The sequence below is a fragment of the Zeus faber genome (assembly GCF_960531495.2).
Source record: "Zeus faber genome assembly, chromosome: 3".
NCBI lineage: Eukaryota > Metazoa > Chordata > Actinopteri > Zeiformes > Zeidae > Zeus > Zeus faber.
Window position 1 is genome coordinate 19981494 of NC_137190.1, and position 26641 is coordinate 20008134.

The 26641-nt window shown below is 42.2% G+C and overlaps 1 protein-coding gene across 1 annotated transcript; it reads right to left on the reverse strand.

The window, feature by feature from the left end:
- Window positions 1–3622: 3622 nt before the first annotated feature.
- Window positions 3623–25901, reverse strand: dhx38 (DEAH (Asp-Glu-Ala-His) box polypeptide 38). Its single transcript, XM_079997011.1, has 27 exons — window positions 25720–25901; window positions 24985–25316; window positions 24650–24852; window positions 24357–24518; window positions 23637–23799; window positions 23399–23517; window positions 23145–23221; window positions 22899–23054; window positions 22640–22801; window positions 22424–22531; window positions 21420–21544; window positions 21147–21284; window positions 20824–21010; window positions 19680–19865; window positions 18902–19042; window positions 18646–18756; window positions 18150–18266; window positions 17895–18002; window positions 17383–17495; window positions 15338–15546; window positions 14111–14265; window positions 13474–13629; window positions 10234–10368; window positions 9439–9564; window positions 9236–9331; window positions 6298–6419; window positions 3623–5019 (listed from the first exon to the last, which is right to left on the reverse strand). Exons 2-27 carry the CDS (start codon window positions 25311–25313, stop codon window positions 4938–4940), a joined length of 3786 nt encoding a protein of 1261 aa, XP_079853137.1. The 5' UTR covers window positions 25314–25316; window positions 25720–25901; the 3' UTR covers window positions 3623–4937.
- Between the last annotated feature and the right edge of the window lie 740 nt (window positions 25902–26641).

The following is a 26641-nucleotide window of genomic DNA, read 5'->3' on the forward strand; positions in this document are numbered from 1 at the left end:
TGTAGAACTGAAACGTACAAAAGTAAAGGCATGAGCTTTCTTCCCCACCACTGAGCTGTTCATGTGATCTTTGGTGGGTCTCCGGTGTTGAAGTTAAGTGATTTTCTTTTTTTTTTTTGCCCTCAATATTCAGAAATGTGTTGTGAAGCTGAAATCCATCCTTTCGGTATACGGCGCTTTTCCAGTCCTCCGACTCAAAGCGCTTCACAGTGCATACCTCACATTCACTGCGGCGGCAGCCGTGCAAGGAGCACAGCAGCTCGACGAGAGGGTTGAGTGTCTTGCTCAAGGACACTTGGTAGGAGCGGGACTGAACCGGTAACGTGGTCTCTAGACGACCGGCCCGACCTCCTGAGTTACTGCCCCCTAGACGTGGCTCGTGTGGCCTCAGAAGAGCATCGTTCACCTCTTTTTTGTCACGGAGCAAAAGAAAAGTTGTTTATTTATTTTGGGGTTTTTTTTACGTTGTATAGACCTTGCGCCACATTCATCATGTAATAACGTGATATTTTCCACATACGCAACTCGGTGCTTATAGAAGAAAAAAAAAAAAGTTTGTCATTTTAACTACTTCTGATGAACGTTTCACCCACCGAGCACAAACGTTACCATCTCAATGCATTGTGAATGGCAAAGGGAATTCCTTGAAGCAACAAAGAGCACAACTCCTAAAGAATTGACTCACCACAAGTATCTACTTCACCATGAACCAGCGCTGACCCCGAATGGATTTTTAAATCACATCTCATCATAGTGTTTATTCAATTTAAGAAGCACAAGGTTACAGTTCACTAGTTATAGGGAATTCGCGGCACACAATGCCCGGCACAGAATTTTTGCAAGGACGCCCCACCGTACCCAACACACAGGCACTGAATAATGAGCGGGGGATGCAGGGGAGGGAGACGGCGTCGGTGGGCTTTCTCAGTCGCACCTTTGTGAGGGGGCTCCGGCAGAACCGACGCCATATTGCATACAAATCACTCCATCAATGGAGAGCGAAGGACAGTTAACTGCAAGTACACCACAAGTATGCTGCTAGGAAGGTAGGGAACTGAGGATTAATTTAGTGGGCGTGTGTGTGTGTGTTGGGGGAGGAGGGGTTAACATATAAAATTCAATCAGGTGAAGGCCATCCCCAGCATGGTAGTAGGGAGTGTGTGTGTGTGTGTGTGTGTGTGTGTGTGTGTGTGTGTGTGTGTGTGTGTGAGTGTGTGTGTGTGGGTGTTTGGGGGGGGGGTGATGAGGGAAAGCTCAAGTGAAGTTTCCACGGGTCCCGCTGCGCTCAAAAGCAGCCTTGGCGGTAATTGGGTCCCAGAAGGCTGTTCATTATGGGATGGGTGGGAGACAACAAAACACAAAAGGGATGGAAAGAAATTGTGGCTCATTCTCTCGCTTTGGCGTCATTACGGGACAGGAGTTAATTAAAAGAGGCCGCCCGTTTTTTTCATCGTTCTCCCTTGCGCTCTTATTAAGTCTGTAATGACGGCGGGCGCTCGGACACAATCTGCGACCAGACGCGTGCGTCCACGGCGAAGTGGCGGGGAACAGAGTGGGAAGAAGAAAGGAAGGGGCGTGCGGGTAATAGAAAGCAGAGTCCAGGACAAAAACTCTCTCTCCACATTGGTCGCCAACTCCACAGTAGACCACCAACGCGGTCGTACAAGTCTCAGGGTGGCGGCGTGGATTCACTCAGTAGACCTGAAAGCTGCTCCCTCTGTGGCGTGTGGGCAAAGCGAGGTCCAGCTGACAGGTGAGGCTCCCCCCCTCGTCCCATGGCCCATATCCCCCCCATCACCTGGAAGTACCTGTTTAATGCTCTCCATCATTACGGGGACCTTCCCTGGAACGCTTTGGTAAAGGTGACTGCTGACTGCGCCACTCACAAGAACTATTTCACAATGTCAGCCCACAGCCCAGATTTGCCTCATTAGAGTGGGGCTGTCCATTATATCCATCCCCTACTCCGCCTGTCACGCTCAATGAAGATAACTTGGCCAACGGAGGGGTTTCAGGGAAGGCTCATAATTGTCCCTATTTGCATTAGAGTTACAGGGAGATGGAGAACAATACTGACCAACAAGGAAGCGTCACTTCTGAAAAGCTTTACACACACTCTTTCTTCCAGGGAAATCACAGCCAAATCCAGCATCTTGTTGTTCCTGAAGAAACATCAGCACAAGCGTGATGAAGATCCTAGTACCTCCACCCAGTCTTTAATCCCACCTGACCGGGAGATTTACACATAGCGTTAATAGCGATCCTCCTCCACGCAGTCCTCTTCATCTTCAGCATCCTCGCAAACGAGCGAGGGGATCCAAAACCCGGGAACCCCAGGCGTGGATCTGTAGGATCTGTAGATGAGTGTCTGGAGCAGAGACGTACAGTATGGACGTAAGACTTTGGTTCCTCGTTGATGAATTCTCAAAACCGCTGAGTAGATGATGAAAGAAATAACAACAGCCATTCCATTCCATCATGGCCTCCTCTGCTATCTATGTACAAGATGCTGATGTCCAGTTGAGTCTGGCCGTTTCCTCTCTGAATCTGGCTTCCACCAGGCTGCCGGCCGACTGTTCGGAAGATATTGGAGGACACTGCTTTGTTGAACAAGAAGACCTATCCATCATAATTATCATTTTAAACTCTCACTTCATCTATCGGCGTGATTTTTCACCAGCTTAATATTCTCCTGCTGTAGCAACTGATTGAATTGTAAGTGTGTGTGTGTGCATGCGTGTGTATGTGAGTGTAAAACCTGATACCTGTCAGGAAAAGCTAAATTAATTATGGCCCGAACTTGCACCTCTAATGAACCAGCATCAATTCACATCTCAGCAGTTGAGCTTCATTTCTCTCTCAAAGTCAAAATGTTCCTTCCTCTCTGGGCTCTGATCCTTCACAGAGCGCAGGGAATCAAAATTGAATATTTCTTTCTAAAATTCTTTCTGTGTGGAGTTCGCATGTTCTCCCCGTGCTCACATGGGGTTTCCTCCACCTAACGTCAGTAAGGACCGCCGCCAAAAACATGCACACATCATCGTCTGACCAGCGATGGACACCCATCACCAGGTCCCCGGGCGCGTCCACGAATGCTGCCCACTGCTCCTGGCTGTGCCCCCGGAGGAAGGACAAGCCGGGATGGGTTAAACGCAGAGGCCTCATTTCACCGGCCACCATCCAAAGCGTGTGTGTGTGCATGTGTGACGATTAAAGATTGTTCTTCTTCTATTATCAAGTATAGAAAAAAAAAATGGTGGCGTTCAATGCCAAACTCCCATACCCACGAAGTTGATCTCTTTAGCAGTTATTGCTTATAAATGAAATGTGCCACACTGTCGTTTTCTTTAGGACTAGGAAGCTTTTTTTTAAATAAATATAAAACCAGGAGAGAGGGAAGTCTGGTGAGAAAATAAAAAATTGCAAAGAAGAAAGTATCATTTAGGAACCAGAATCAGAAGAGTCCAGCTTTGACGTTTGTACTAGTATATTACTAGTTTAGGTGTCCGGCTCCAGTCAGACCATCCTATCATCCCAATGTCTCCAGGCCTCCAGTCTGTAAACAAGTTGACACGAGTGCCCTAAAACAAGAAGCTTAGATACTCAAACAAGATTCAAGTACCAGTGGCAAAAATGTGCCTTTTATTTTACAGCTTGCAAAGAAGTTAAAATAAAAATCCTACTTTGAAGTCACATATAAGCACAGACTATAACCGCTATCACTATCCAATACATCAACTTTAATGAAACAAACAGTTCTGTTACATACAAACTAGCAGACATGATTTACAACCATGGATTTGTAATCTATTCACTTTTTTTGGGGCGGGAGGGGGTAGGCACATGCCAACTACCATTCCAAAAAGAATTATGGAAGTATACACTTATATTTAAGGGAAGAAGAATCTTGAGGGGAAGCTGGCAGCCACTTTCAAAACTAAAACCATGAAAATGAAATGGTGCTCATTAGTTTAATCCAACATGTTGGATTAAACTAATATTCATTTGAATGGAGCGGGTCGGTAGAACATTTTAATGTTGAAACAAGGTTAATAGAAACCCAAAAAGGTCAATTGCCGACGCTCAAGTGTGTGTGTGTGTGTGTGTGTGTGTGTGTGAGCGCGAGTCTTACAATAAAATGTTATGGACTGAAGACACTCATGCTCCAAGTACAGTTTGAATAGTGCTTCAATTTGTGGAAGAGCACTTCATGATGGCGCCGTACCGCTCAACCCACAACACAACACAGCGGAGGGAGGTCAGCCCATTGCAGTCTGGGAAATCTGTCTCATGTGTGGAAAGCTGCAAAATAGCCACAAGACTCCCACAGAACCCCAAATGACAGACAAAAAGAACCAACTATCACGAGGGCACAAAGGCAAATTACAACTGTGAAATTGGATAATTTCCAATAAGCTGTTCATAGATAGTGAAGATAAGAGGAGCGGAGATAACAATGCCTGCGTAGGTAAAATCACTTCTTCAAAAATACACAATTGACCAGCTACAAAAATACAGCCCCATGGTGAGTGACTGAATATGATATTGAATGTAAACAAAAACATTTTTCTTTAATCTTTCATAAGCTATCTCTGACTTTTTTCTCTTTTTTTTTTTTTTTTCTTCTTAAAAAAAAAAAAATAAAAGCCCTACATGCTGTCCTCATATCAGTGGAGGGATGGACCGTCATGGAGCTCAACACCGAGTTTCATGTTGGACTCCAGTGTCTTATACAAGTTCCCCCTCTAGTGGTTCCTGGACAAACTGCAGTGGGCTCCGTCCGCGAGGGGATGTGGGTGGGTGTTTTTAGTCCCGCTTTTCATTTAGACTGGATTTGGTTCCATGTGGTTGTATATGCGGGAAATGGCTTGGGTGCCGATGATGCAGTATTATATGAGGACTATGGGACGATTCGGGGGCTTCTTTGTACAGACGGTTTAAAGTCCAAAGCGGGCGGGGGTGCGTTTGGGAGTCATAGGGGCCTCTTCTTTTCTTCCAGGAGTGCAGATTTTGACTGCCCTAAACAGGTGGGGGAGGAAAAACAAAATCCAGAATCAACACAAGCGCCATGATCAGTGTTATATATCAATATATTATCATTGGATAATGTTGTGCTTCATTTTCCATTCTCCCCCTAGCGGCCGGGGCCAAACGGAGACCGGAGGGGATGATGGAAGCGTAGCGGGCAAACTGATCCCAGTCAAACCCTGTGGACAGTGTCATCGATCAACTTTAATCACAGCAGTGTGACACCTCGTCCCCCCTTCCACCACAGCAGGAAACAGAAACCCTGCACTGGTGAAGCTACCGCGAGAACATCCATGGCTTCATAATATGGATGGATGGATATAGTTTGTTGGATGGATGGATGGATGTATAGTAGGATGGATAGGTTGTTTGTTGGATGGGTGGATAGATGGATGGTTGGATGGTTGGATAGATGGATGGAAGGTTGGATGGATGGATAGTTGGATGGACGGCTAATCGGATGGATTGGTGGATGGATGGATGGATGGATGGATGACGTATGGAAAGGCTATTTGTCAGTCTACAGTGATTCTGTCCACTCCGCTGCTACCACGGACACATTTGTTCTGAACACCACCACCTCAGAACAGAAGCCGCAGGAAGGCTTTCTTACGCTGTTTTAAATCCAGCCATTTGTCCGCTCACTGGTTGGAGAAGACAGAATTAGGCGGCAGGATTATTTTTCTTGGCAGTTTTGGTGCAGAAAGGAGGCAGACATTTCGGGAGGGAAACAAGAGGATGTGGGACTTCAACCTCCTCCGCTGAATCCAATACTTATTTCTCCGCCTAAGATGTGATTATTTTCCAGATATGCGTCCGTCACTACAAACTCTGACAGATAAGTCTGTTTATTAATTAAAAAAATATATATATATATGGGTTTTTTTTCTTCCATTTCTCTATAGCCCAATTTCTCTTCTCAGAAGTTTAAGCACGGGTGTGAAATTAATTTTTGGGAGTCTAATTTGAAAATGAACGCTCCTTTTCTTTCTCTGCTCTGCTGTGGCACCATTTAAATTGCTGCAGTAATGGGGGTCACCCAGGAGTCAATATTATTTCTTTTTGTCTCGTCTGAAGGGACCAGAGGTGAGGAAAGCTCATCATGCAGAGTGAGAGAGAGAGAGAGAGAGCGAGAGAGAGAGCGAGAGACGGGGGTTGGAAATGGAGGGGGGAAAAAAGCCAGGTAAATTAAACTTGGCTGAGCTGGGGAACGTGGGCACCGGGAGCCATCGTTGGTAGAGGACGGTCCTCGAGGACGAGGTTTCTCACCGGACGGTGGTGCCGCTGCTCTTTCTGTCCTGCTCCTCCCGCCGCGATCGCAGCTGCTCCTCGGCGAGCGTCATCTCCTCCTCCATGTTGGTGATCTCCTCCTTAGCGCGCCGGCGGTTCTCCTGGAAGAACGACAGGAGGGGAGGAGCAGAGGGAAAAGAGGGGAACGGGCGACAGAAGAACCAAAGGAAGATCTTCAGGGTTTTTTTATCTGTAGTCCTAAGTATTATTACTCCTCAAACATTGTGACTATTTAGGAGTTTACATTTCAATTATTAATTATTATTATTTTAGCTATAATCCGTGCCTTCAGTAATAGCAGCAATCAATGACATTGATATTTAACACTCAAAGCTGAAACACTAATCAGCAGAATTATCAAACATTAACTTTCAAGCAAAATAAACTTTTTATATAACATATTTAATTAAATATTAATATTTGATAACTTCCCACAATGTGGCGGTATAGTGCATACACACACAGCATAGTTAACTCCAGGGACAGAACACTGTTATCATGCTGACATGAGTAGGATACTGCGAATTAAAAAGGTACAAATAAAATGATGAAAAATAAAATGATATACCCAATTACTAGAATGTAATTAGTTGTAATTGGTTCCTTCCAACATTGATGAAGGGAGCACGACAGTATCATGTTGGGCAGGGTTCTCAAAGCACAGGGCCACCCGTTCCAGTCTATAATATACACTCACTGAGCACTTTATCAGGATAATATACTGATATACTGAACGGGGCCTCTATTTGTTCTGAAAACAGCCTCAATTCTTCTTGGCATGGATTCCACAAGATTTTGGAAACATTCCATTAGATTCTGTTCCATGTCGACATGATTGCATCACGCAATTCCTGCAGATTTTTCAGCTGCACATTCAAGCTGCGAATCTCCCGTTCTATCACATTCCGAAGGTGTTCTGTTGAATTCAGATCCGGTGACTGGGAAGGCCACTGAAGAACACTCAACTCATTGTCACCAGATGTATTACTCATGGAACTGATCGTCAGACCACTTAATCCAATCGAAAACACTCTGCATTCACAGCTGAAAAAGGTGGAGGAAGTGACAATGCCACGCTTCCGTCCCACCCCCATGGCTTTATATTGGCACCGTACCGCAGCGCAGTAATGGTTCTGTTCCCTCCTCAGGGTTGCCTACCGTGGTTGCCTACGCCACCTAGACGTTCCCTATCGCAGGGACTGTGATCCATTGCTCGTGGGACCGTATACCATCACGCGATAGTATGGTGATCACCCAAACGAGGTTCGCGTTATAACATATCCCCCACTCACATGAGTGGACGTGAGGAAAAATTGTCACGGGATACTGTCTGTAACACCTGCCTACTCTGGTTCGTGCGGCAAACATGGCATGTGGCAGCGCAGAGCTAGTAATGTCCAACATGTGAAAGCGCATAAATGTATGAGGGGAGCTTCAAGACGCTGCCCGACGTACATCCTCCAATGACGCCCCCCTGAAGAGGGCCCAACAGGAGGACACTCCCCTGGTGGAGTGCGCAAGCAAGCCGTGAGGGGCCTCTATTGACAGGCTCCTATAGGCCAAGTCTATGGCTTCCACCAGCCAATGAGCCAACCGCTCCTTGGACAGGGGCCTACCCTTTACTTGGGCACTCAAGCACAAAAACAACTGGCTCCTGCACCTGAAATCCCATGAGTGATAGATCTCAGTCCCTGCGATAGGGAATCAGTTTGAGACAACTTTTTCTTTGTGACATGGTGCATTATCATGGCGGAAGTAACCCATTAAAAGATGGCTAAATTGTGGCAATGAGGGGATGCACATGGTCAACAATACTCAAATAGGCTGTGGCATTCAAGCGATGGCTGATTCCGTTGCCCCACCACCAGCCTGAGCTGTTGACACAAGGCAAGTTGGGTCCATGGATTCATGCTGTTGGTGCCAAATTCTGACCCTACCATCTGTGATTCATCAGACCAGGCTATGTTCTTCCAGTTTTCAACTGTCTAGTTTTGGTGAGCCTGTGCCCACTGCAGCCTCAGCTTTCTGTTCTTGGCTGACACAAGTGGAACCCGACGTGGTCTTCTGCTGTTGTAGCCCATTCGCCTCAAGGTACCACATGTTGTGCATTCTGAGATGTTTTTCTGCTTACCACAATTATACAGAGTGGTTATCAGAGTTACCGTAGCCTTTCGGCTCGGACCAGTCTGGCCATTCTCCGTTGACCTCTCTCATCAACAAGGCGTTTCCGTTCGCAGAACTGCCGCTCACTGGATGTTTTTTGTATTTTTTTTCCCACTGCATTCTGAGTAAACTCTAGTGACTGTTGTGTGTGAAAATTCCAGGAGATCAACGGTTACAGAAATACTCAAACCAGCCCGCCTGGCACCAACAATAATGCAGATTTTTCGGTCGCAAACAATGAGATCACCGTTTTTCTCCTATTCCGATAGTTGATGTGAACATTTACTGAAGCTGTGACCCATATCTGCATGATTTAATGCATTGCACTGCTGCAACACTGGCTGATGAGATAATTGCATGAATAGGTAGGTGCTCAGTGAGTGTATAATATACATGTGGTATATTTTACTGTTAAATCTGGTCCAAAAAAAATTTATTTTAAAATCACAATACTTAATTATTCAATTAAATTTTACTCATGTACATTTTTATTTTAATTGTTTTCAGAATATGAATCAGTATGAAATTAAAATTATATAACAAATAATATATATTTGTAATGTATTATAACCAAGTTCACCGATGACCTTTTTAATTTTAATAAAATAAATAAATACAATTTAAAAAAAATGTGCCACAGTTTGTTCTTCACTTGATGTTGAGGAGACAACTTGGTCATTTGATCACCCCAGGTCACTTGCATTTGGGACCCCTGCTGTTGGGAGGGATGTTAAACTGTCTGGTATTTTCTCACCTGTCGGCTCTTTCCTGCGTGTTTGATGCTGTAGAACATGGGTCCCAGTTCCGCCAGCCACTCCCCATCCACTGCAGTCACACACTGCATGTACTCCTGCAAGCAGCCGGCAACATAAAGGTTTTTAGGGGGGATGTATGCTTGTGAGTCTTCAAAGAATAGATGTGTACACAATGTACTGGTATAGTGAGTTAAGTCCTTACCTTGGTGGTCATGACCAGCTCGTGGTAGGTGATGTAGTCAGGGGTGTAGCCCATTCCAAACAGGGAGCTGGTGGGGTGGAGGTGACATGGCATCCCTGTCCGAACGTTCACATACTCACCGATGCCCTACAAACAAAAAAAACACACACAGTGATTACGATATTTGGGTGGGTTTGAATTTAGAGCGAGTGTCTTTAAACAGGCAAAGAAGCAGATCTTTAAGTGTAAAAACACTGGTTTTGACGTTGTGTTTTACAAGCCAGGAGGGTGATGGGGGTGAATTTGCCACGTAGGGCTGGGCGATTACCTCACCTCACAGACAAATACCTCAATATCGGGCAACTTTTTGGAGATCACTTTTGGTACTTTCGTAAGATATTTACACACAAAAGATATTTGAGAAACAATAGTAATGTGGATATTATGACCAAGCAGGCAGAGGCATTGATTAAAACAGCTAGAACAGTCTATGACTTCAGAAAACTGCCTTACCTTCTTGTCATGCATCCCTAAAGGCAACCTTATATGAAAATAAATAAAATCCGAGACAATATTTAGTCTCATAGAACAATACTTTGATATCATAATGATATAATAATAGGGTCAAATTGATCCTTACCCCAAACCTAGCCATAATCTCAGCCTTATCGCCAAATGGTCAAGACATTGAAAAAATGTATTCACGATATCTTGAACCTGGATTCGGTTGGGTTGTTATCCAAAACAAGGCTCCGCGCTCACACTGTCCCAGCTGGCCCTTAAAAATGTCTTCAGGACCTTTGGTGTTGGCCGTACCTTGAGTTTGGCCGCCTGATGGAAGTACGCGGCACAGATGCACTTCCTGATGATGTCCCAGTCGGAGCCGCAGGAGACCAGGTTCATCCTCTGCTGCACCATGATGTCCTTCAGCTGGGAGCGCACCTCACGCACCTTCACAGCAACAACATGGTGCTCATGCATTAGAGTTTGGATGAGGGCAAAACACCAAACCGTTGTTGGATGACTTAGGGCTGGACTCACATTTAATCACTTTTTATTAGTTAAATTAATAGATAGATAGATAGATAGATAGATTTTTTTTTTTACTGATTTTTACTAGGTGCCAAGGTTTTTATAATAGTAGTCGACTAGTCATCTTTTACCTATTATGTAAGAAAGGCAGACAGAGAGAGAGGAGCTCTAGGCAATCTTGGAACCCACTGGCTATTGGTCTGACAACGATCTAGCTTTTTATTAGCTTTTTTTTTTTTTTACTACTTGTGAAACAATCAGGTCGTATACATCGTCTCTCAGCTCCAACCACATCCTCGCGTCTCTAATCGAACGTCTCGCATCTTGGCTCAACGGACTGTAAGCAATGACGGGCGCACGGAAGAGAAAGTCTTGGCCCCGATATCCACTGGCTACACTGGAACCCCAGAAATGTTGGCAATTGTATTTCGTAAATTAAATTAATTAGGACAACATAGCTGAATTAAGATATAAATGTAAATATATATGTTGATAAATAATTTGACGAAAACAATTATTGTAAATATATATACATATATATATATATAAACAAATACACACACACACACACACACACACACACACACACATCTATCATAAGTAACTTGGCAGTAAAATATAAGTCACTAATTTATTAATAATGAATTAGTCAGTCGCAGTAATTTTCATTTTCAGTGACTTTTACAATGAAGATGATTCTAGTTAGCTGGCTTGTTTACAGTCTGAATGATTAAGAATACTCCCTATATCGACTGCCTACATCATGCTAAAGAGTCCTTTTTGATATCTATGCATGGTAGGTTTCAATCTTCTTCATTTTCTGTTTCTGAGATTGTTTGTGAGAGCAATGGAAGTCAATGAAGAGCCAAAATAAGACAATCTTTGTTCTTCATGCAAAAATAAAAGTAACTGGTATAAACGAGTAGTTGTATATGGCCTAATATAAATGTAAGGAACACAAAACGGTTAAATATTCTACAAAACAAAGGGTTATATTATTAGCTAGTATCAAATAGGCTTTTTGTGGGCCTGACACTAGTGGTCGACCGATATGGGGTTTTCAATGGCCCATGGCAATATTTAGAGAGCAGGATGGCCGATGGCTGACACATAATGCCAATATCATGTTTTATCATGTTTTTTTGCATCTGATAAAATACAACAATTTAAATATAACAAATAAGACACAAAATTGCTGAACATTAATGAATATTTATATAACACTAATGTTATTGTCTGCATTGTCTCTGTTTTCTTAAGTAGATCTGCACTCTGTCTGCAGTAGGGCTGCAGATATTCCTCTATAATCCCATTCAAATTTGTATGCTTTATTTTTTTTAAATATTGGAATATAATAAAGTTTTTAATGCTCAAATTTAGCACTAATGGAGGGAGACTTACACACGGTTGTGCAGCTCCGATCAGTGCGATCTTTTCTCTAAACAAAGCAAAAAAAAACAACTCTAGATGTATTTCATGTACTCCGTTTCCTGCTGCTGTTCCCTGTGGAACAGATTGCAGATCGCTTCTGAAATGATCCCGCCCGCGTTCTCACGGGCTGGTGGAAAATGCCCTACGGCCTGCCACAGTCCGTGGCCCGGTGGTTGGGAACCTCTGCACTAGAGGACATTCCAACTCTGTCGGTGATGGTCGGGCGGCTTGGGACCGTGTACCTCGTTTGAAGCTCACGGGTGAAATCACCCAAGATGGCACCACGGACGCTGCTGAACTTTATTGCTCATCACATGTGAATTGATTCGCTAACGTAAGCCAAAAAATGTATAATCAATTATTTTATTATTAAAAAAATAAAAAAAATAAAAAAATCCAATGGCAATTTCAGCGTTCGAAATAGTGTTATTTATTTTAATATTGGACTTCTATTCGAATTTCGTTCTGCACTCCTAGTCTACAGTGCACTTTTTTAAAATAAAAAATGAATTAACTAAATAAATATCCAAAAAACTAAACGTTGTAAAAAAGAATAATATAATAATAAAATAATAAAATAATAATAATAATAAATAATAATAATAATAATAATAATAATAATAATAATAATAACAATTATTATTATTATATTAATTCTCATTATTATTATAAACTAAAAAAAAAAATAATAATAAATGCTGTCATATTAAACTCTGGTCGGAAGACTGAGAAATTCTCCAGTAGTGCACGATTTTATATTTACAAATAAAGTATTTAAACATCCAGTATTTAAATCTAAATTAAGTCCCATAGCAACGAAAAGACGTGATGTGGCTTGGGACAGGGTTTTTTGTAACGGGACAGAACAGGACAGTGCCTTAACTCAGTTAAAAATTTTGTATCATACAAGAAAGAAACAAACAAAAAATAAATACAAAAAAAAAAAAAAAATAAAATCTAAAATAAAAAACACAGGAAAATGGGAACACAAGCATGGTGCAACGCTGTCTGGAGGACAAAAATAAATAAATACTCCACTCGAATTCTCTGAGTAAGGTTTATGTTTGCCTCAAATGTTAAGAACGCACTCCTGCTGTTTTCTTTCAAAACTGGTCACAGAGGCCCTGCATTTGCCATCTTTAATGAGCTAACACTATAACAGACCCGTGCAAATGAGACGAATGAAGACAGCGAGAGAGCGAGGGGAGGCGGGGCTATGTGGGCCCTGCAGCGGTGTGTGTGACTCGCTGTCAGAGAGAAGAGAGCACAGCTGCTACCTGTATATCAATAGCGCAGAAAATTTGTATTGAAACCGTTTCAAATATTCAGAATCGATATATATAGAAAAATAGATATCTCAAAATGATCTTGAAATGCGCAAATTTCAGCCCAATTAATCTGCGGACCACTATTTGACACAAATTATCATGTGAGCATTTATTTAGCAACGATCGACCTACCCAAGTCCACACATCAACATGTAAATACAAAGGACTGATCCAAGAAGGAACAGGGTTATGTGTTTCCTCCTGCTTCACCAGCAGGAAGATTTAACCATAATGACATCAGCAATTTTGTATCGGAGAGTCTGACCTTGCGCATGGCCTTGGTGTGGATGAAGTGCTCGTTGCACCAGATGCTGGAGTAGTTGTTGTTCTTCCACTGAGTGTAGACATTGAGGTACGTGAGGTGGTCGCTCTCTGGGACAGCAAACTTTTCTCTCACTTGGTCACTTTCCTCCTCACGACCCTGAAAGACCAAACAAGGATGAAATCATTTTGTTTTTTCACATGAACAACCATACAAACCTTTTCTTCCATACAAAATTGTTGGAAGAAATAAAATGAAATTAAAAGTTTTGGAACAGCCTGGTCAAAGTCAAGACCTAATTCCCGTTCCGAAGCTGTGCCAGAACCTGAAATGAGGAGTTCATGATTGAAAAGCTACAAATGTCACGGGGGTTGAAGCAGTTCTGCATGGCTGAGTGGAGCAGAATTCCTCCGTGGCGCTCCGAGAGACTAATCAATAGCTGCAGGAAGCATTTAGTCGCAGTTTGTTTCTGCTAAAGGCAGCGTGTCGAGGTGGGGGGGCAATGGGGTGCAGGATCCCGGCGATAGAGAATATCAGGTTTTGGATGGACACCAGCAACATTCAGTGTCAAAAAGGTGCAGAAAAACAGGAAGCAAATACTTTTTGACAGCTTTTTTGGGCGGATGTTCGTAAGTGGTACCTTGGGTCTGTAGAAAATGGCCGGCACGGACAGCATGGATACGATGATGAGGATGTCGGCGCTGCAGTCCATGTCGCAGGACACGATCAGCATCTTGGAGAGAGCGGGGTCGAGAGGAAACTCCACCATCACGCGGCCCGTCGGCGTCAGGGCGCCTGGGGGTCAGAAGATCCAAACGTTACAGTGCCTCAGAGCTCGACAGACAGGTGAGTCGCCCCCAGTCACAAGGAAGAGGATGCTACAATTTGAAGCCTGCAGTATAAATTGCTGACAATTCTGAATACTTCATACAGGTGTGTGTGTGTGTGTGTGGGGGGGGGGGGGGGGGGGGGGGCTTAAATCAGAAACTTTGCCAGTTGTGATTGAAATGATTACATGACAGAGTGTAAGGAGCTTATGAGAGGAGAGCGGAGCGGCAGAGCCAACAGTTTGAGGCAGGTAAGCCTTAATCAGAGATAATCTGCTGTTAACACACCGTACGCGGAATCATCAAAAGTCCCCCCTTATCCCGAAATCCCTAAATCCTCAGGAACTTGGCTGAGATGAGGCAGAAATGAGACCAGGACAGTCAAATCAAACACAGGATCAGGTTCTAGGCAATTACTGCACTGGTTAAAACCCTCACAGCAACATTTTGAGGCCTTGTTTCTAACGTCTGCATCACCACCGCACTCCGCTGTGAGAGCGGGCAGCTGTGTGCCTCATGAGCCATCAGCATCAGTATAGAGCAAGAGGAGACCTGCGGAGGCTCCATCTTGCATGGTCTAGGAGATGGGGATGCATTTATTGTCTTTCTCCGGTATTGTATTGTCATTAAATTAAGATAAATTTAATTGTGATACGCAATTTGGTAGTCTAAATTCAAGAGCGTTTCAAGATACTCATAATATGGTGTCTGAAATATTAAGGGGAGACATTTGGAAAAACTTGACTTCTGATCTGATATTACACTTCAGATTACTATAAAGTGCAGTGTAAGGTACGCCAGTTAATTCAAATATTAAAATAATAGTTTGCTATATATTTTGAAATATTTATAAAATATTTTTAAATTATGGTACAATGGTAAAAATAATTAAGACATTTGCATTATATCTGGTCTGACAAAAAAGGTTCAATTTTTTTTTTTCCATTTCAATTGTTCATAATCATGATATTAAGATATTTGTCAAAAGATATTGTGATATTTGATTTTGTCCATATAGTCCAGCCTTAGTGGCTGCCCACCTGTGTTGTCCAGCGCCCCCAGGATCCAGAGCTGGTACATGGAGTTCAGCATGTTGTCCTCAGGAGGAGGGTCCATGAAGTGGAAGAGCAGCAGGTCCTGGACGCCCAGAGACTTGAGCAGCAGGACGACGTTGGCCAAATTGGTTCTCTGGATCTCCGGTATGGTGGTGGTCAGCATCTCGTTCTTATAGGCGCTCTGAGTGTATAGCCTAAGCAGAAAGAAAGAAAGACAAATGATTGAGGGAAGGAAGATTGTGAGACTCGTTACTCGATTAAAAAATCAACACTACATATTTAAATCAAAATAAACTGTGTAGTTGTGGAGAGAATTCCGGGGAATGTGTTTCTCTGTATCATCACCTTAGCATCATTTCCATGTGGGAGTGGGACCAATGTGGAAAGTTTCTGCCGTAATATCTATCAATTTGACACAGGGAGTGTACTCCTATAACATTTTATTGAGAGAAGCCTTCATAGCTGATCTTAACACCTTCCACAACTCTCAGTCATTAAAGTCATATGAAGTGTGGGTTTATGACTGAAATATGAGCTGGATGTGTACAGTGGCATACATGAATTTGGTGCATGAGTGTGTATTTGTGGCCACAGCTGAGAGGTTCTTTGGGCAGAGAATTCACCACGATAGCAGAGCCAAAGAGCATGGCTTAGCTTCTTCTTCCTTCAGCTCACACATCAGCTGCCACTCAAACACCTTCACTCCATTCGCCGCAAAGCTCCACTTCCAAACTGATTCTCCACAGATTTGTGATAGCTTGAGTTTGTGTGTGTGTGTGTGTGTGTGTGTGTGTGTGTGTGTGTGTGTGTGCGTGAATGGGCGGAGGATTACCCTGAAATATGAGGGCTCTCACAGATATCCTAGCTCATTAGCAATGCAAAAAAGTATGCAAGTACGTTTTCCTGCGACCGTAACTCTGCCGAAGTAAATGTGGTAAAGAAGGCAACGAGGTCATGTGAAACCTCAGACTGGAGCTTTTGTGGCACATTTTCACTGCTGTAAACAGAGTTAAACTGCATGAAATCTTCTGGAGATTAGGATTCATGCCCCCCCCCTCTCTCCTGCCTGACTGTCTTGAAGCATGGCCATGTCGCATATTGGAGCCCTGTGAGAAGGACGCTGATCTCAAGTCAACCAGAGGATGAAAACACACTAACAGCAGCAGCAGCAGCAATAATAAAACTTACACTTAAATATCACACCTTGGTTTTCCTGTATTTTGGGGGATGCAGAAGGGCTTTAATGAGATAGCAGCCTGAATGGAAGGGATTTTCAGGTAGTTCACTTTTGCATATGGGCTAAAATAGGCATGAAAGAGGGAAGATAAGCTCCATTCAAGGGGGTCGTTCCTGTGCTACACACGAGGGAGGAAAAAAAACTTCAAAAAACACTTTGACCAAAAGAAGGAATGTTCTCCTTTTCTTTGGGAAAGCACGCTTTTCATGTTGACAGATAGAAGAAAGCACCCCCAAGGACTTACTTTGGATTTTACATTTTCATTAATCACTTTATAGCAAAATAACTACTGTGGGACAATTATTAATGTTTTATATTTATTTAAGACTGATAATTCGTAAAACAGGCAAGTGTAGAGCAGTGGCGTATGCGTAAATGGAGACTCCAATAAGTTCCAGTAAGCCCGTTTCCTGTGTGTGTGTCCACGGTGCCTGCAGCGGGCTCCCGCTGGCACACAGATGCACGGATTATTTACTTTGCCACATGAATAATTGCGATCAGACAAAAAATAAGGGCAAATTACACTCAGCTGCAAAACTTTATGGGTGTGTTTGTGCTGGCATATCATTAGCACAATATATTTGGTGAATCCATCACTAAGACGGTGCAGATAGCAACATGGCGATATATATATGATTAATTGTGCAGCCCTATTGTGAATACCCTAAATACTCTCTAAAGTTTAGGGCATAAACCCAAGATTTGAGCACTAAAATAATCTTACATCAATTCCAGCGTTACATTTTGGAATACAAACAAATTCTGGGCATAAGGACAACAAGGAGGAGGCTACCTGTAGCACTGCCCCGGCCCCGTCCTCCCTGCTCTGCCGGCTCTCTGGTTGGCGTTGGCCTGGCTGATGGGGTAAACCTGCAGGGCGTCCATGCCGATGCGGGGGTTGAAAACCTGCTCACAGACAGAGCAACGAGTTAACAGACCTGCTGCAATGTTGATTCACTAACGAAACACTATGGATTGTATAGGTCTCATGATGTGGTTCAATTTTGATACAAAGGGTCACGATTCCATTCTATATCGATACATCGACATTTTATACATAATGAGAATCACTTCCTGCTTTTCAGTAAACCACCTAAGAGCATTGCAAAGATATCTCACAGAACCAATTCTGTCTAATACAGAAATGTAATGTTTCAATTGATTTGTAACTATAGTTCAAAAATAAAGAATAGATATTATAATTTCGGAATCGAAATTGAAATAATAGAACTGTCGTGGAGTAACGCTTGTTTTTTTTAACCCAGGACGATAAAACATAAAGAGCCTTTAAAGCATCAGCGGTACCTTCAGTTTACAGTATCCTGCATCCACTACGAACATGATCCCATCCACAGTCAGAGAGGTCTCAGCAATGTTAGTGGCAACGATGCACTTCCTCACCCCATCGGGAGCCTAACAACAGAGAAAACAAAGCCGGTTCATATAGGCTAAAAACACTCTTTTATACTTGTTACATGCACCTGTCTTCCGATAATATAAGGGTCAATAAACAGTTATACAGCGACTTATATTCAGTGGTAGGTTTCGAGAGAGAGGGACCTTCTGGAAGATCTTGGCCTGGAGATCAGAAGGGAGCTGAGAGTAGATGGGCAGCACAGCCAGAGCAGGAGCACTTTCCAGGTCTTCCAACCGCTCTATGATCTGATCTGAGGTCACCTATATGAAAAAGGGACGTGATGAACTTAATGTCAGACAGCAAGATGGAGAGGACGGCTGGTTAAACAAACAAGAGCAAAATGGTTAAACACACATATTATTGTATGATAGTATATTGGCTGAAAATTGAATGACAATTAAAACACACACAAACACACACACAAATATATGTGATCAAATATATAAATAAATAAAATATATACAGTATATAGGGTTTGACAGAAATCTGATGTATCCATAACATTTCACTGTTGTTATTACTAACCATAAACCAAGCCCTAACCCATAAACGATAGGAGTGCTGCAGTGCTGAAATCAAGTTTGAAAATGTGTGTGACTATTAAGTGCATTGTAGTAAGGTGCAGTGCAGGTCCCCCACCTCGATGTCCTCCTGGCCAGGCATGAAGATGAGAATGTCTCCAACCATCCCACTGAGATGGATCTGGAGGCCCTGCTTCACCGCTGCCTCCACATAGTCCTCCTGGGGGGTCTACACAAACAATAACGAAATAAAAATAAAAAAATAAAAATAGCACAATACCCTGGAAATGACTGTAGTTTAATTTGCACACACCACGAAATTGTGTTAAAAGTGTCCAAAACATTTGAAAGTCTTGTTGATTTTCATTGCACACCTTGCTGAACAAGATGTCCACTGGAAATGTTCTTCCTGGAATGTGGAATATGGGTACGTTGCCGAAAAATGCAGCAAATTTGTCGGAGTCCATGGTAGCGGAGGTGACAATGAGCTTCAAGTCAGAGCGGCGAGAAACAACCTAATATGGATCGATTGACCAAAGAGAGCAAAGACAGCTTCAATAAACATTGAGGGTTATGGCTATCACGACCATGAAATTTTAGTTGACAATCAAACAAGTCAGCAATCATACAAACAATTGCATTGAACATTTTAATTGTTTAGAGTATATGTATGTATATAATTATATATATATATATTTTTTTTTTAATGCCACTAGCATAGTATAATCTCCTAACACTGCAATAATGTTGACCAATCCAACGGATGTCAGTTCAATTGCATTGAACAATTTAATTGTTTAGAGTACATATATATTTATATATATATATATATATATATATATATTTTTTTTTTTTTTTTTATACCACTGGCATAGTATAATCTCCAAACACTGCAATAATGTCGACCAATCCAACAGATAAAACACACCCAATCCTTTATTTTTTCTTTGTTAATTAAAACAATAATCAATTTGGACAGAAACATGATTGCTGAATCTAGCAATTTTACAAAAAGATTGTGATTTGCTCAAATAATTGTGATCAGACGATTATGTTATAACTGTGAAAGCAGTCATTTGCACACAACAATTTTCTTCTTTGCCAAGGCAAAGACAAAGGTTTTATTTCAGTGTATGGTTATGCAGCACTGACCTCACGCAGCAAACCGAAGAGCACGTCAGTATTCAGAGAGCGTTCGTGAGCCTCGTCCATGATGACGGCACTGTAGTGGTCCAGATCAGACTCTCTCAGGGACTCTCTCAGCAGGATACCGTCCGTCATGTACTTAATCACCGTTTTCTCCGATGTGCAGTCCTCAAAACGGATTGCATAGCCCACCTGCATTGAGAATTAAGGAAATAACTTGCCAGAACTGTTCCAAATAGCAGCAGATTTAGCCTCTTTAAAGTCACTGTGCTTGTCAAAATGTGTTTGACAAGGGTTGTGAAAATAATGTTCAAGTGAGCCAGTTAGTTCTATTATTTAGAATAACAACGTGTTTGTTACAGACCAGCTGTAACTCACAGGTTTCACTCTGACCCGCAACCTTCTGCCCCTGCAGCACAGTTTTACAACAGCAGGTGGAGCCAACGTTTAATGCCAAACTGTCATTTCATTTTGTCCACTAGATGTCAGCTTAGTATTGTGCTGAAATATACAGTATTTTGGATCTAAGAAAAGACTGAAATCCACCCTTTTGTATCTGTTATCCTTTTTTAACTATACGAAGGCAGAGCGGGAAATACTGAGGCAATTTATTTATTCCCAAATGAAAGGGTATTATAAATAAAGACATTTTTAAATTATTTATCATCATTAAGTCAATATTGTACAGGGAGTTATTTTCAAAACATCTGAGAATGCAGAAGTAGTCTCAAATAAGTGCAAATTGGCAATGAACATATTATCTTGCAATCATTCAAATTAGATACACATTTCAAATTCACCAGGGACAGAGAATCTGTAACAATTAGTAGACAACAGAAAATGTAAGGGGTTATAGGGGGTTACAGCAGCAGCACTGTAAAAGCAATTGTTCTACTGGCTTTAGTGTCATTCAAATCATTCATTTTCAATCAAAGAAATCAATCTTTTTTTTTTTTTTTTTACAAAACATACTGTTCACCAGATCTCGTCCACATAACCTGGTTATGCACAGGTTATCAAACACATGCACCTCCAACTTCAATTAAAAAATAAAAAATAAAAGTAATTCCGCCACATGAAACAGTATTTACTTTGACACCCCTGACGTAATCATAAACCTGGCGAGCCCAACACCAGCAGACGATCTCACCTCTTCTCCCATGTTGGTGCCGATCTCCTCGCTGACTCTCTTGGCCACGCTCATGGCCGCCACCCTGCGAGGCTGCGTGCAGCCCACCATGCCATAGCTGGTGTAGCCGTCCTCGTGGAGGTACTGGGTCAGCTGGGTGGTCTTCCCACTGCCGGTCTCCCCCACAACGATCACAATGCTGTTGTCCCTGCAAGGGAAGGACCAGAAACCACGTTGGCACGAACATTGAAAGGCTCAAGGAAATGTAACATATGATCTCTCAAAATCATCTCAAATCCTTTTTGACCTGAATTGTAAATTTTTAACCAGCCCATAATAATTACCTAATGATGTTGAGAAGCTGTTGTCTGATGGCAAAGATAGGCAGGTACTGCCTCTGCTCCAAAATAGTCTTCTTCTTAGCAAACTCGCTGCTGGCTTCATTCTTATCTTTCATGTGCTCTGCAAATTTCTGTTCCGCTCTGTAATAAAAAAAATAAAATAAATAAAAAGATTTAAAAACAATTCCAAAGCAACACACCCATTACCTGTGGATTTAACAAAATATCAAACCCAAATTATATAGAATCTTGTGCCCTTTGAGCACATAAATTTACCTGTAGTCTACTTTGCCGTCATCGCCGACCGGCTTGCCTCCGGAGTGGTCCTCCTCCTCGGTCTTCTTAATGCCCATGATGTCTCCCAGCTTGGTTCCTGCCAGTTCCCAGTGCTTATGCTGCGCCTAGACGTAATAATAATTTACACAATATGTATCACATTGTTAACAAAAAGTCTCATTAAATACTGACTCGAAAGTGCCATTGAGATCAATAGTCCTACAATTTATTTACTTCAGAATTATTTTTTAAAACCAGGATTATTCCCATTTCTGTAGTGTAAAATGAAACAAGACATTACAAAGACACTACAGAACATGGCATCTTAATAGTCTGGCAGCTTCTATGCATTTCCGGGAGTACAATCGTAGCATGTCTTTTATTTGGACATCATTATTACTGGATTACTCATAAAATATATGCAAGAATGGACATCTTTGCTACTTGTTCGATTCATGATGACAAGGGCATTCAATGCTATATATTGTCAAGTTATTGAAGATGATGCTAATTAGACAGACAATATCATCTTTCACGTATTATCATCCATCATCGGGAACTACCGTCTGGGAGTCCCATGTGTAAGTATTTCGGCATGAGTCATATATAAACACTCAACACTGCATATTTTGAAGTGTCACTTATGTCTTGAAAGCCAATGTCCATGCACAGAAAAGACCATGAGCTAACAGTGTGTATGTATATATATATATATATATATATATATATACACACCCATACCAATATTATGTATTTACATTTAGTCATTTAGCAGACGCTTTTATCCAAAGCGACTTACAATTGTTCAAACACCGACGGACGCAGCCATCAGGAGCAATTAGGGGTTAAGTGTCTTGCTCAAGTACACTACAGCATGCTAGCAGGAGCCTGGGATCGAACCAGCAACCTTTGGATCACTAGACCACCAGCTCTACCTCCTGAGCTACCATCCATATTTATATTAATTCCATTTACACAGTCAGTGTTCCTTTAGCCAGCTTTACCTTCTTGCGTTCTTTCTGCTCACGATGTTTACGGACCAGCTGGCTTCCCTTTCGAGATATGATGGCCATGTCAGATGTAGCATCTTTCACAGGGATGACAGGCTCTGGCTGCAACACACCCATACACACACAGGAAAACATTAAGCAAAAGTGCACCATCGTCTTAAGCTGTTAACACATAGCTGAAAAGCCTTGAAGATAAACATGTGTGTTTACCTGCTTGGTGAAGACTATTCTTCCATCTAGGAAAGGAGGGACCAAGTTGTGAACAAGCAGGTGAACCTTGGCTGCGTTATCTTCCTCAAAGTCCTCGTCCACCTCTAGCCTCTGCACAACCCCACTGGTGAGCATGCGGTTAGTCTCCCAGCGCTCGTTATCCTGACAGGAACATCATCACACAATGAGACTCGGAGCATGGAAACACACACACACACAAATAATAAAACACACAGCCCCAATGCGGCTGTCGCTGTACCTCATTGATCTGTCGTTTTTGGGCAGAGATGCGTTTCTGCGTCTGCTTCTGGAGTATCTGCTCCCTTTTCTTCACATACTCCTCAGAGGTGGCAGTCAAAGGATTGTGGAACTCATCGTAGCCTTCATCCATCATGTACCAGTCCCTGTCAGCTTGCTGCAGAATGAATCGACAGTCAATGAAATAGCTTATGATATTTAAATATTTCTCGATCCTGAAGACAAACAGATTTTCCTGAGCACTCACCTTCTGGTCTTCCACCCACTGGTCCTTCTCATCTTCATTGTCAAACATAATTCCCTCTTCACCATCTCCCTTCCTGCCTGCAGCGTGGAGACAGGATTTAAAATGGCATCAAACACATTCAAAACCAGCTTTCCGCACTTCAACAACACTATTAAGCCTCCAACCTAAGGAACCATCCCGCGAGAAAAATGTTCAAACATAAATGTGAACATTCATTCTTTAAAGAGAACATTTTGTCTTTCTTTTAATAATACCTTTTCCCTGTGACAGGCGAGGTGTAGAGCCTAAATGCTTCCTGTCATTGGCCCACTCATTATACTTGTAGGAGGGGGTGGGGAGCGGCGTGTCGTCCGGGTATCGACCTCTAACTGACCTGCGGATAGTGTGGAGTGGAGCAGCACTTTATAAGCTACAAATTATTATCAAATAAAAACAATGACAGAGTTAAATAGCATGAACACCTTTAGATGTTTTTCTGCAATGGTAGCTTACCTGTCCCTCCTCTCGCTCTCACGGACGGAGCGATGGCTGGTCTCTGAGCGATCCGCCTCTTTGTGCGAGGGGGCTGGGGATGGAGACTCCCACTGGGAGTGTCTGGAGCTGGAATAGCCACTGTCATCCTCGTCCCAGTTGGAACGGGACGGTGTGAAAGAGTCTGGATACATTTAAGGAGAAGCACAAGTGAGCCAGTGGGTCAGACTGATCACTCAATTTTAGTCATAACTACATAACTACTAACTGTCATACAAATTTCTAATAATAATCTAATTGCCACAATACTTGCTTAACTAACTTCTGTCTCATTATCTATCCATTTTATTTACTTGTTTTCCGGCTCAGAGTCACAGAGAGCTGGAGCCTATCCCTGACTATACTGTAGGTGTAAAATCTATTGCAGGGTCCAACACATATACACAATACATACATAAGTGAGAATTTATAGTCTCCAATTATCTTTGATCTGTTTATCTTTAAAATAAGATAACTCTAGTATTTTATTAATCCTTAGCGGGGGAATTCACGAAAGAGGAAACCAGAACACAGGAGTAAAGTGATGCAAACGCATGGAAAACTCCATTCGGACTGGACCTAAGGTGAGATTCAAAGCCAGGTCACTGGAGCTGCAAGTCGATAGGGCTTCCTGCTGCTCAACCATGCTGCAACAACTGTCACATTACATTAAAAAAATAGATATTTTTTTTAAAGGTTTACCTTTGGGTCGCTGCTGTGGTGTGGAAGGCTCATCTCTCTTACTGCCCCGGCTGATGCGGTCAGACCAGCCCTCTCGCTGTGACCGCTCACTCCTCTCACTGCGGTCTGAACGCTCTGAACGGCTGCTGCTGCTACCACGGCTATGGCTGCGTTCCCGTTCGTCTGAAAGGAATAAAGGTCATTTATTTCCAAAAGTCCCTACTACAAACTTTATTAACACAGATGATGTGAATATCACCCCTCAGCCAAATAACTTAAAATATCTTTAGAAAATAAAATAAAATCAAAATCACCCCTTTCACTCCGGCGATCTCTGTTTCTGTCTCTGCTCTTCTCTCTGTTTCGTTCTTTTTCCGTGTTCTTGTCCTCTTTCGAGGAAGCATACATGCCATGTTCACGTCTGTCTCTCTCTCTCTGTTGGTGTCTGCGACGGAACTCTTCACTGACCCCTCCGGGATTGGACGGTGTCTCAGAACCAGTCACACGATATTTACGACTGCCAAGACAATACAAGATGGAATGTACAAACAGTTTAAAAGCAAACAGTTTAAAAAAATCACGAGAATTTGAGAGGCATCATGAACATTTGGGAAAGATGGAAAGGTATTCTCACGACACAAAAACTTACCTCTCCTTTTTAGCACTTCTTTCATCATTATTTTCATCATCTTCATCAGACCCAGAATCACTTTTCCCTTCTTCCCAGTCTTTGTAGGAGGAAATCTTTGATTTCTTACTCTTGCTGTCATCGCTGGCAGCGTCGGTCTGGTCCTTGCTCTCGAGCTCCTTCCTTTTCTGTGCTGCTAACAGATCCAGGCCCAGTAAAGAGGTGCGTGGAGTGGGAGCCCGGAAGACATGAGGCTCTGCGGCAGCACTCTTCTTCTTTATTATCAGTCCACCGACCTGAGCTGTTGGATCACTGCCTTCAAGTCTATGCATGGACACATCATCATCCATTGCCTGTAAAATAAAATAGTGGCTCACTGTTACGGTTAGTAAATTGTAGAAATCTTGGCATCTTTTATGGGTTATTCTTCTTTTATATGTATCTACTCAACCAGTGCTTCTGAATTTTTGACAGCAAAATGTATTTAATATATTATATTCAAATATGTGTCAGACAAGCAATGATTGACTTGATTTATTTTATGTGCTGTTGAGCTGATTCTATGAACGTAAGTTTTTGTACACAAATGTGTGTGTTAGTGTATATCAACTTGTAAGCAAACGCATCTAATCTGTGTTCTTTTGATGTTACTTCCAGATCAGCAGTAAATTTTATTGTTCTTCATCTAAGTCCGGTAGTATGTTTTATTTGCACAAACATTAAACGAAAGTAATGATTAATAATATTTCGACATACCCCTGCTACCTAGCAGCTAGCTTCAGCAAGCTAACAATTTGCCAGGCAGTTATTATAAATCGGTCTTCTCAACGGTCCCCTCGATTAATATACCGCATGTATCATATAATCCGGCGAATGGTCGACGCAAATTGCAAGGTTAAGACGAGGGGGGAAAAAAGTCATTTATATCGCTCAAGAGCAAAAACTCAACCCGTCGCGCACAGCACGTATTTGTTTACAGGCATGTAGGCCGCCATCGCAATCCCACAACTCCCCGCGTTGTACAAAACTTTATTTAACCCTGCTGACAATCACCGTTTACAATGCGACAACTACGACTAAACATTTAATCAAATGACTTTTGCAGACGTTTACAGTGCTACCGTTTTACAATTACTTAAATATATAATAATAATAATAATAATAATAATAATAATATATATAAATATATATATAAATATATATATATATATGTATATGTGTGTGTGTGTGTGTGTGTGTGTGTGTGTGTGTGTGTGTGTGTGTGTGTGTGTGTGTGTGTGTGTGTGTGTGTGCGCGCGTGCCCAAAGTTCACCCCATTTAAGACAAAGTAGATTCCTTTCAAATACATTTGATAACCACTGACATGCTTTTATTTCCGGCAATCAGGATAGAATCAAGTAATAAAATAAATTCAACTAATAAAGCGTCCGTCCAAGAAAGTGAAGTAATGGAATACTGGTGTTTGTGACATTTATGGCTGACACTGCTTTGCTGCTGTTGTTTATCTGACCTAATCGGTTGTGGACACGCTTCAGTCTCTTATCAAGTACAGACAGAAGCAGATGACATGTAGTTATACAACATTCACATGGAGGAACGTTGAGGAAATACTCCCGAAAGGAATAATGTAGGGCTGGCCGATATGTCGATATGAGAGCAGATATGGCCCTGGATGTTG

Coding starts and splice junctions, on each gene's coding strand:
- dhx38 (XM_079997011.1), bottom strand. CDS start 25,313: ATGGATGATGATGTGTCCATGCATAGACTTGAAGGCAGTGATCCAACA. Junction 22,802..22,898: donor AAAAACGACAGATCAATGAG/GTACAGCGACAG, acceptor TGTTCCTGTCAG/GATAACGAGCGCTGGGAGAC. Junction 9,565..10,233: donor ATCAGGCGGCCAAACTCAAG/GTACGGCCAACA, acceptor TTTTGTTTGTAG/GGCATCGGTGAGTATGTGAA.